This window comes from Mustela nigripes, chromosome 13 (assembly GCF_022355385.1).
Source record: "Mustela nigripes isolate SB6536 chromosome 13, MUSNIG.SB6536, whole genome shotgun sequence".
Classification (NCBI taxonomy): Eukaryota; Metazoa; Chordata; class Mammalia; order Carnivora; family Mustelidae; genus Mustela; species Mustela nigripes.
Window position 1 is genome coordinate 5,311,919 of NC_081569.1, and position 10,669 is coordinate 5,322,587.

General features: G+C 46.3%; 1 protein-coding gene across 1 annotated transcript; it reads right to left on the reverse strand.

The window, feature by feature from the left end:
* Positions 1 to 4,673: 4,673 nt before the first annotated feature.
* On the reverse strand, positions 4,674 to 10,491 carry NGRN (neugrin, neurite outgrowth associated). Its single transcript, XM_059371557.1, has 3 exons — positions 10,235 to 10,491; positions 9,718 to 9,828; positions 4,674 to 5,766 (listed from the first exon to the last, which is right to left on the reverse strand). The coding sequence occupies exons 1-3, from the start codon at positions 10,396 to 10,398 to the stop codon at positions 5,157 to 5,159; spliced, it is 885 nt and encodes a 294-aa protein (XP_059227540.1). The 5' UTR covers positions 10,399 to 10,491; the 3' UTR covers positions 4,674 to 5,156.
* Positions 10,492 to 10,669: the final 178 nt, after the last annotated feature.

Below are 10,669 nucleotides of genomic sequence, written 5' to 3' on the forward strand. Positions count from 1 at the left end.
TAAAAATAACTGAATACATAAAAGAACCCAGATACAGAGTGGCATCTTTATGATGCCATTTAGATACGGTTCTAGAACAGGGAAAACTAATGGGTGGTGGAAAAAATTTTCAGGAAGTGATTGACTTTGGGGTAAGAATTGACTGGGAAGAGAAACCAGGCAATTTTCAGGGCTGATGGTAATGGTCTAGACTCACCTTGTTTGTTGTTTTGTTGTTGTTGTTGTTTAAAGCCATTATAAGGGGACGCCTGGGTGGCTCAGTTGGTTAAGCAGCTGCCTTCGGCTCAGGTCATGATCCCAGCGTCCTGGGATCGAGTCCCACATCGGGCTCCTTGCTCAGCAGGGAGCCTGCTTCTCCCTCTGCCTCTGCTGCCATTCCGTCTGCCTGTGCTCGCTCTCTCCCTCTCTCTCTCTGACAAATAAATAAAATCTTAAAAAAAAAAAAAAGATTTAAAATAAATAAATAAATAAAGCCATTATAAGGGATAGACCCGCTGACAATACCTAAACTCACTAGTCCATCCTAACATCACATCATCTTCTCCTTGTGAGATGTATAGGAAGTACAAAGCTTCACTGATTGTCAAAAATTGAACCGGAGCAAATAAAAAGATGTAAATACCAGTTGATAGGAAATAGGGAGGGTAGTAGGAACATGACAATAAACAAACATCACAGGGATGAAATCTGCTATATTCGAAATACAGGAAATAGGGATACCCGGATGGCTCAGTCGGTTAGCATCCGACTCTTCATTTCATCTCAGGTTATGATCACAGTGTGGTCACATCTGGCTCCATGCCGGCCATGGAGTCTGCTTAATTAAGATTCTCTCTCCCTCTGTCCCTCCACCCTCTCGCTTTCGCTGTCTCTCAACAAATAGATAAATAAATATATATTTTTTAAGAATACAGGAAATGTATGGGTCAGAAAACCTGTAAAATAGGGGAATAGGGGTGCCTGGGTGGCTCAGTGGGTTAAAGCTTCCGTTCAGCTCAGGTCATGATCCCAGGGTCCTGGGATGGAGCCCCACATGGAGCTCTCTGCTCAGTGGGGAGCCTGCTTCCCTTCCTCTCTCTCTGCCTGCTTGTGATCTATCAAATAAATAAAATATTTTTAAAAAATAGGGGAGTAACGCAGAAAGGGAAACCACTTTGGAATTTTAGGCACTTCTAAGACGTAGCTACATCATGCAATGTTGCAGTGTGTGGACCTTGTTTGGATCCCAATTCCAAGAAATCAACCACAAAATTAATTTATGAAACAGTAAGAGAGTAACTATCAGGATATTAGCTGCTAATAATTACTAAAACTTAAGGTATAGTCATGGCTTATGCGTCTATGTTAAAGAGTTCGGGGGGCACTGGGATGGTTCAGTCAGTGGGTCATCTGACTCTTGATTTTTGGCTCAGGTCATGGTCTTGGTGTCGTGAAACTGAGCCCCACGTCAGGTTCTGCTCAGCATGGAGTCTGCTTGTCCCTCCTCTGCTCCTCCGCCGACTCTCTCATGCACTCGCACTCTAAAAAATAAGTATTTTTTAAAGAGAAAAAGGAGTTTGGGGTGTCTGGCTGGCTCAGTCAGAAAAGCACGTAACTTTTTTTTTTTTTTTAAGATTCTATTTATTTGACAGAGATCACGAGTAGGCAGAGAGGAAGGGAAGCAGGCTCCCTGCTGAGCAGAGAGCCTGATGCAGGGCTTGGTCCTAGGACCCTGAGATCATGACCAGAGCTGAAGGCAGAGGCTTTAACCCACTGAACCACCCAGGCGCCCCAAGCATGTAACTCTTGATCTCAGGATCCTCAGTTCGATCCTTACATTGTGTGTAGAAATTACTTAAAAATTTAATAAACTTAAAGAAAATAAAAGGGAGTCCTTATCTCTTTCAGATATATAAGTATTACAGATGAAGTAATATGAAGCATATAGGATTCGCTTTATTTTTTTTTTAAAGATTTTATTTATTTATTTGACAGAGAGAAATTACAAGTACACTGAGAGGCAGGCAGAGAGAGAGAGAAGGAAGCAGGCTCCCTGCTGAGCAGAGAGCCCGATGCGGGACTCGATCCCAGGACCCTGAGATCATGACCTGAGCCGAAGGCAGCGGCTTAACCCACTGAGCCATCCAGGCGCCCCTCGCTTTATTTTTTAAAAAGATTTTATTTATTTATTTGATAGAGATCACAAGTAGGCAGAGAGGCAGGCAGAGAGAGGGGGAAGCAGGCTCCCCGCTGAGCAGAGAACCCTATGTGGGGCTCGATCCCAGGACTCTGGGATCATGACCTGAGCCAAAGGCAGAGGTTTTAACCCACTGAGCCACCCAGGCACATTCCTTTGCCCATTTAAAAAAAAAAAAAAAAGATTTTATGCATTTATTTGACAGACAGAGATCACAAGTAGGCAGAGAGGCAGGCAGAGAGAGAGGAAGGGACGCAGGCTCCCTGCCGAGGCGAGAGCCTGATATGGGGCTCTATCCCAGAACCCTGGGATCATCACCTGAGCTGAAGGCAGAGGCTTTAACCCACTGAGCTACCCAAGTGCCCCTCAAATAAATAAAAATCTTTAAAAAGGAATAAAGAGGTTGCCTAGGCGGCTCAGTTGTTAAGCCTCTGCCTTTGGCTCAAGTCATGATCCCAGGGTCCTGGGACCATCAGGCTCGCTGCTCAGCGGAGCCTGCTTCTACCTCTCCCACTTCCCCTGCTTGTGTTCCCTCTCACTGTGTCTGTCAAAGAAATAAAAAAGGAATAAGGCAGGAACAATTCAACTTGGAGAAAACTTAGGTCTTGGCTGAAGTCTGGATGGGTAGGCTGGCAAAGGGAAAAGGCAGGGCTTTCTGCCATTCTGGGCTGACTGGTAAGCTTCTCCAAACATTCCTCTACTCAACCAAAATTGGAATCTTTGTTGGGAGCTGAAACTACGGCAATGAACACAAAACAGGTCTCCTGCCCCCATGCGCAAGGTGGGTGACAACAGACACTACAGTAGTAATCTATTTCAATGCCGAGGCATATTAAACACGGTGTGGTCACAGAATGTGAAAGGAGTTGCTTTAGACTGGGTGATTAAGGAAGGCTTAACTAAGAAAGTAACATTTGATCTGAGGCTTGAATGACATGGAACCTACCATGTGAAAATCTGGAGACAAAGAACCAGTAGGTGTAAAACCTTAGATTGGCACTTGCCAAGAATGGAAAAAAGATTTAAGCTTCATATGCACTAGGGATGGTAGGGGATGAGGTAAATGGAAAACCTAGCAATGCTTTTTAACAACAGCTTCTAATTTTCCATAGCCCACTGGGGAAAGGGCGTAGTCAAATGATTTGCAGGAGTTAAAAATTAGTCAAATAGCACCTTCCACCTCTTAAAATGACCAAAAGGTTCTAATGACAAGTTATACTTTTTAAATTATAAAAAAAAAACTGAGTCATGATAGTGACAAAGCAGTGAGAACAGAGCCTTATCTGCCCACTGCTGTATTTTCTTAAAATTTATTAGGATGCCTGGGTGGCTCAATGGGTTGAGCCGCTGCCTTCGGCTCAGGTCATGATCTCAGGGTCCTGGGATCGAGCCCCGCATCGGGCTCTCTGCTCAGCAGGGAGCCTGTTTCCTTTCCTCTCTGTGCCTGCCTCTCTACCTACTTGTGATCTCTGTCAAATAAATAAAATCTTTTTAAAAATTTTTATTTATTTATTTATTAGGTAGGGAAAGAGCATGAAAGGGGAGAAGGTCAGAGAGAGCAGATTCCTTGCGGAGCTGGGAGCCTGACGCGGACTCCATCCCGGGACTCAGGGATGGTGACCGGAGCCGAAGGCAGTGGCTTAACCAACTGAGCCACCCAGGCACCCTGCCTACTGCTGTATGACCAGCACCTGGATTCTCTTACCTTTGCCTGGCCTGTGACAGAGCCTTGCCATTCATCCAATGCCAAGTTAACAGTAATCAATGATACTGTAATCAAGACTAGTGACATTTGAGATAGCAATGAGATTCACGAACACTCAATGACAGGTTTAGAAAATCAATTCTTTTCATTAAACATCCTGCATATATTTAAATTCTGAACAACCAGTTTTTTGCCAGTGACTTGTTAAAATGAGGTATGCCTGAACACTGTCCTTGGGCTCTTCCGTTGCTTGCATGTGTCTTATTCTGTCTGTCTAGTGATTGTCAGTTTCTGGTTATAATGAAGTATCTCTTCAAAAATCAGTAAACTCAGGGGCTTATTACCTGTTCTCACCCACATCTCAGCTCCCTTGGAAAAATCTGATGACAACTGCAAAATTAAATGCTACTCCGGCTTTTAAAAGTAGCCAGAGATTATGCTTAAGGCCATAAAGCCTTTGCCTGATTTTTTTTGGGGGGGGGGGGGGGCAATCCCGATACTCCATCTCTTTCAAAGCCCCAGCAACTGAAGGAAAGAAGAGCCGCTTTACACGAGGTGATGAGTGAAGGACTAATGTCCCCATTTTTGGCTGTCAAAGCCTAGGACTAAGCAGGGTGAAGCACAGGGCCCTTTCTTGGGAACTCCTCAGGCGCCATCTCTCTCCCAGTGTTTAAGGGCAAGGGACCCTTTGCCTCTTTCCCTCCCTCCCTCTCCAGATTCACAGGTAAACCCTCTCACCCCAGAGAGCGCCAATCAACACAAAAAAGTACATTTACTTTTAACACAACACAGTAAAGTACATTTACTTTATTTTTGCATATAATGAAAACAATGGACGAAGCAGTTCCCGAAGTTCCCGAACGATCAGTGCTCATTATTCAAGAAGTGAGGTCAGAAGGCAAACGTTGCAGTTTTCTCCAAACACATATTCCAAGTATCAGAGAGGACTAACAACACACGCAACGGAGCTGGTTTCAACAGAGCCCCAGCAAGAAGGGTGAGCACTGCAGGTCCACGTGCGTCAGACCAGGAGCAGTGCTCCAGGACACCAGAATGTACCCAGCAGTCATTAACCCTGCCCGGCAATATACATCTGCCCTGTGAGGTTCACTGCCTTTCATCAGATTCAATCTGACTGGCTCTTTCCTCCCACCTTCCAGGCTCATCATTTCCTGCTATCCCAAGGCGGATACTCCACACACAGAAGTCCAGGCAGCTCCAGATATACTGGCCCAGCTGTGTTTCACTTGGCACCTCCGCAAGCCATGCTCCAACTCAGATTCTGTACAGGAAGTTCCCGTTGCTATCGAAGAACTCTCGCCCCCTCTGGACAACTTTGCTGCTGAAGTCCTGCTCACCCGGCTCCTCTGCCTTCAGATCTCCCGGCGTGTCGCCTAGCAATCCATAACCATCAGGTCCTCTCTTGCCCGCACCGTCGCTGGTGGAGGACTTCTGCAGCTCTCGCTGATGACCTAGGGCTGCTGCAACAGGCACGGAGCGTTCCTCCTCCGGGACCTGGATTCCTTGATTCCCTCCCTTTTGTCTCCGTGGTGTATTTGTACCGTGAGTGTTTGAGTCTATCAGGTGCAAAGCTGTGCTGTGACCCAAGACTCTGAATGAGGATTCACCCCTTGGCATCAGCAAAGAGCCTGATCCAGAGTGACTCGCAGACAGCGACTTCAAGGTGTCTCCAGAGCCGGGGAGCTGCCGGAGTGAGTGCCCAAGTCCAGCTTTCTTAAGGACTTTTTGATCCTGCTTCAGCTTCTGCTCCAATGTGGGTACAAACTTGCTTTTTAAAACCCTTCGGATCACATCAGTGCTGACACCAAAGCCTTCAGCTAATCTAGGAACTGACCAGGACTCTGCAAATTCTTTATGTAAATACCTATGAGAGAAAGCAGCAGGTTTTTTCAAGTTGTGAAGCAGTCCGCTAACAGAGTACCTAACTGACAATATTAGTGATATCTACGTGAAAAAGAAGGGCTCAGAAAAAAAGAAACATGGCCTCTGTCTTGCGCTACTGAACGGCTGTGTTCCATTTCTATGTGCCGACACCAACACCCCACCACTCCTAAGTCACTTTATTTCCCTCAACTAAACTCCCTACTGTGCACCAGGCCCCAGGCAGATCCTGGGGATGCATGAAGACTGTCTTTTCCTTCAAAGAACATACAGTCTGGTGGTGGAGACGCGTACTAACACATGCAACACCACGATGATAAATTCTAGCAGAGGATGCTGTCAGAGCACCTGGGAGAAGAGGGACAGGCTAGCACAACATCTGTAGTGGCTTGGGAATTGCTTCAGAAGTCCGCCTACAGCTGATCCGAAAGGACGAAGAGGACTAGGCTGGCAGAGAGGAAAAGGAGAGTGAAGGTCTTGATGACAGAGAGCAGCATGTAAAATGCAGAGCAGCCCATCACCATTGTTACCCGTCTAACAGTGAAGACAGGAACAAGTTCATGTCACGCTTATGGAGTTTAACCCAAAGCAACAGTGAACCAAAGAAGGGTTTAGGAAGGGCTTTTTTTTTTTTTTTAAATGTGGGTTTATTAAAAAATGGCAGAACTGCAATTTGGGACACGTAAGCTATGGCAAACCATGTGCAGGTACAGGAAGCATTTTTTTTTTTTTTTAAAGATTTTATTTATTTATTTGACAGAGAGAGATCACAAGTAAGCAGAGAGGCAGGCAGAGAGAGAGGAGGAAACAGGCTCCCTGCCGAGCAGAGAGCCCGATGCGGGACTCGATCCCAGGACCCTGAGATCATGACCTGAGCCGAAGGCAGAGGCTTAACCCACTGAGCCACCCAGGCGCCCCTACAGGAAGCATTTTAAGCAGTGGAATGAATGCCACAAGGAGCTTTTCATTTTGAAAGTCAATCCAGGGGTAGTTTTCAGTGGTAGGACTAACGCTGGAAAAATCAGTCAAGAGCCTGTCCTGAAAATCCAGGCAGTCTGAACTGTGGCAGTCGCAAAGAAACCAGAAAAAGGAAGAGAGTTGAGAACTGTTATAGAAAGCCAAATGGTAGAACTTGATAAGGACTAAATATCGGGGGTAGAGGTAGGCAGAGATTCAGGCTTTCAGCTTGAGTGACTGGCGGGACCATTCAGGGGTAGAGTGAAAGCAGGAACAAAATGAAGTCAACAGGGAACAACGATAAATTTTCTTTTGTTACTCTGAGTTCACTATTTTATTATGTTGAGTTTGAAAAACACATGTGACGTCCAAAAAGATACAATCTAGGGCATGGTTGAATATATACAAGTTAGAAGGAAACCATGGACTGGAGACAACAGATTCGGAAGTCGTAAGTGAAGAGCACGGGTGGTTGAAACCACATGATTGAAATAGGTGGAGATAAAATGACCAAGGACACATTTCTAAAACACAACAGTATTTAAGATACAGGAGGAATGAGGGAAACCCAAAAGGAAAGTGACAAAAGCAGCCCTAGAAACAGAAGTGAGTAGTACCCTGAGTTAAAGGAGATGAGAAGTTCAAGAAAATGGGGCGCCTGGGTGGCTCAGTGGGTTAAGCCACTGCTTTCTGCCCAGGTCATGATCTCAGGGTCCTGGGATCGAGTCCCGCATCAGGCTCTCTGCTCAGCAGGGAGCCTGCTTCCCTCTCTCTCTCTGCCTGCCTCTCCGACTACTTGTGATTTCTCTCTGTCAAATAAATAAATAAAATCTAAAAAAAAAAATTAAAAAAAAAAAAAAAAAGAAGTTCAAGAAAATACACTACAAGATCAAATGCTGCAGGAATAGGAGAGGCAAGAGACCAGAGCGTCAGGAATCCCTAGCAGTGAGGATGTCACTGATAAGATTTGTGGACGATGGTTTCTCTGTTGTGACCAAACAAGGACAGGTAGCCAGGGAGAGCGAGCTGGGAACAAAGTGATGAGGGCGAACCTGAAGCTGACAGATGGAGGTCTCTGAGGAATTAGGTATAACTATTACCTAGTGCAGAGGCATTGGTCCCAGACAAGTAAAGGGCCACCTTTCCCCCAGTTTGTAAACACTGAGAACTGGAAATAAAGAGAAAGTCCAAGAAGCTCTAAAGGGATCTTAACGAATGGTCAGTTTTTTCGTTAAAGTAAAAGAATAGGGGCACCTGGGTGGCTTAGTTGGGTTTCGAGTTCAATCCCCACACTTGGTAAGAGACTACTTAAAAATAAAAACTTAGGGGTGCCTGGGTGGCTCAGTGGGTTAAAGCCTCTGCCTTCAGCTCAGGTGATGATCTCAGGGTCCTGGGATTGAGCCCCGCATCAGGATCTCTCAGCAGGGAGCCTGCTTCCCCCTCTGTCTGCCTCTCTGCCTACTTTATCTGTCTAATAAATGAATAAAATCTTTAAAAAGAAATTTAAAAAATAAAGTAAAAGGACAGCTGTTAACCACAGAAAAGGAGGTTATAGGACGATATGGAAAAGCTGCCTACTTCAAGAGGGGAGAGGGGAGAGGAAGATGACATGAGAGGTGCTACAAGCCCACAAAATCTTGCTCTACAAAATCCCCTTTCTTCGAAGTGTCACCTTCAGAGTCATTCTAACAGGAACGGAAAAGGACAGAGAACTTACGGAAGCCTACTTGGCAATACTCATCAAAACACAAACCCACTTGCCCTTGTACCTATCAACTCTACTTCTGGGAATGTACACAACAAATGTACCTGCCAGGTATGTGAATGCTGTGTATATTCAGTAGAACACGATTTGTGACGGCAAGTCAGTACAAACAACCCACATACACATCATGAAAGACTAGTGAACTAAATTATGAATTACTGGGACTCCTGGCTGGCTTAGTCAGTAAAGCATGCAACTCTTGATCTCAGGGTCATGCTTTTGAGCCCCAGACTGGGCATAGAGATTATTAAAAAAAAATAAAAAAAAAAAAAGGAAGGTTATGATTTACTAGGATTTCTCCAAAAAAGAGCTTTCTGTCCTTAAGTGGAAAGGTCTATGAAATATCTGAAAAGGGATTCCTGTCTGGCTCAATCAGTCATGCATGCTACTCCTGACCCTGGGGTTATGAGTTTGAGCCCTGCGTTGGGTGTACAGATTATTTGGAAAAAATAAAAGAAGTATGTGCAAAAGGAAAAGTGTAGATAGAACAGTATTTACAGTATTCTGTTTGTGATTAAGGAAATGAATATAAAAATCTATATTCATACTCCTATTTGCATAAGGACACCTGGAAAAAAAAACAAAAATAGTTCCATGGGAGAGTGGCTGGGATTAAAACTATTTTTTCAGACTGTATTTATTTATTTGACACACAGAAGGGGCGGGGAGAGCCAGCGAGCACAAGCAGGGGGAATGGCAGGCAAGGGAGAAGCAGGCTCCTGGCTGGGCAAGGAGCCCGATGTGGGGCTGGACCACAGGACCCTCGGAGGCATCCCGGGATTAAAACTTTTCAATGTATAGACATTACACTGTTCTAATTTTGAGCCTAATGTAACGAACCGTCTGTTCAAAACAAACGTAACGTTTTAAAAAAGCGCTTTATGACTTTTAAGGTACAGAGTTTCTCTTCAGAAAAACCTACGTAACCAGGGAGGCCCCCATCCCTGACCTTAAAAACGCCACGATCTACCATTCTGAGGTTAAATGATGTGATGTCTTCCAGCCTACTCTTTTAAAATGTCAGCAAAAAGGAACCAGCTGTGTACTGATGTTAAAGACTGGTAAATTTAGACGACGAGCTTAGGGAAAGCCGTTATACTATTCTGTCACTGAGAAATCTTAAATCAAAAAAGTAAAATATAAAAATAACGTTCTAGGCCCCCGTATTCATCACTTCTCGTCACAGCTGATCCCAACTACAGCGAGTCTTACCGGATCTGTTCCATGGCTTTCCACGTCAGGGTCCTGGGCGGAGCACCCGGAGCCTCCATTTGCCTCCGAATTTTCTGGAACCGGGCGGCTTTTTTCTGCCGTTTCAGGGTGCTGGGGGAGAGAACCAATGGCAGAAGCCATGCGTGGGAGCAAAATGGGTGGCTGAAAAGCCTCGGACTACGTCACAAAGAGCCCAGCCCTCTTCTCTTTGTTTGCAAGGGCAACCAGGCCATGTGTGTTGGCTCAGCCCTGCTCCATACACCTCCCCAGAAATCCAATACCTAACACAGCCCGTAAGCACGCTGAACTTTCTAAACGGGTGATGAAATACGTCACTGATGAAGAAAGCTGTGGTCCCAAAGGAGCCGCACGCCCGCCCCTGCGCCCCTGACAATGGGTAAGAAACCAGAGCTGCGGCGGATGCGGCGGCACCACGCCCGGCTCCTAGCTGGCGCGGCCTGGAGCGCAGGGGCGCGAAGCCCCGCTTCAGGCTGAGGGCCCAGGAAGGAGCGGGTACCTCTCCACCTCCTGCAGCTCCCGCTCCTCCGGCTCCCAGTCGGAATCGGGGTCCGGCTCGCGGCCGAGAGAGCCGGGGTCGGCCACCCCCCGGGTCGCGAACCCACAGCGAGCGACGGCAGCACGGACACGCACGCCCAGCAAGACCCTCAGAGTAACCGCCATGTCTACAACAACAAGAAGTCTTCAGCAGCCGGAAACGCGCAGTACCGGAAGCCTAGGGGCGGGTCCGGAAGTGGACGGGCGGACCGGAAGCAAGGATGGTCGCGAGTCTCTCCTGCTTCTGGCCGAGGACGGGGAGACTGGGCTTGAACCTGTGCGCTGCCCGCCCTTCCCGGCTGTGAATGTGGAGAGTATTGAGCCTGAAATGCAAGGGCCAGAATGACGTAGAGGACGCTCCTGCAAAACGCCATAAACTTTAATAAAAAGACGGATT

Coding starts and splice junctions, on each gene's coding strand:
- NGRN (XM_059371557.1), bottom strand. CDS start 10,398: ATGGCGGTTACTCTGAGGGTCTTGCTGGGCGTGCGTGTCCGTGCTGCC. Junction 9,829..10,234: donor GAGCTGCAGGAGGTGGAGAG/GTACCCGCTCCT, acceptor TCTCTCCCCCAG/CACCCTGAAACGGCAGAAAA. Junction 5,767..9,717: donor AAAGCCATGGAACAGATCCG/GTAAGACTCGCT, acceptor TTTCTCTCATAG/GTATTTACATAAAGAATTTG.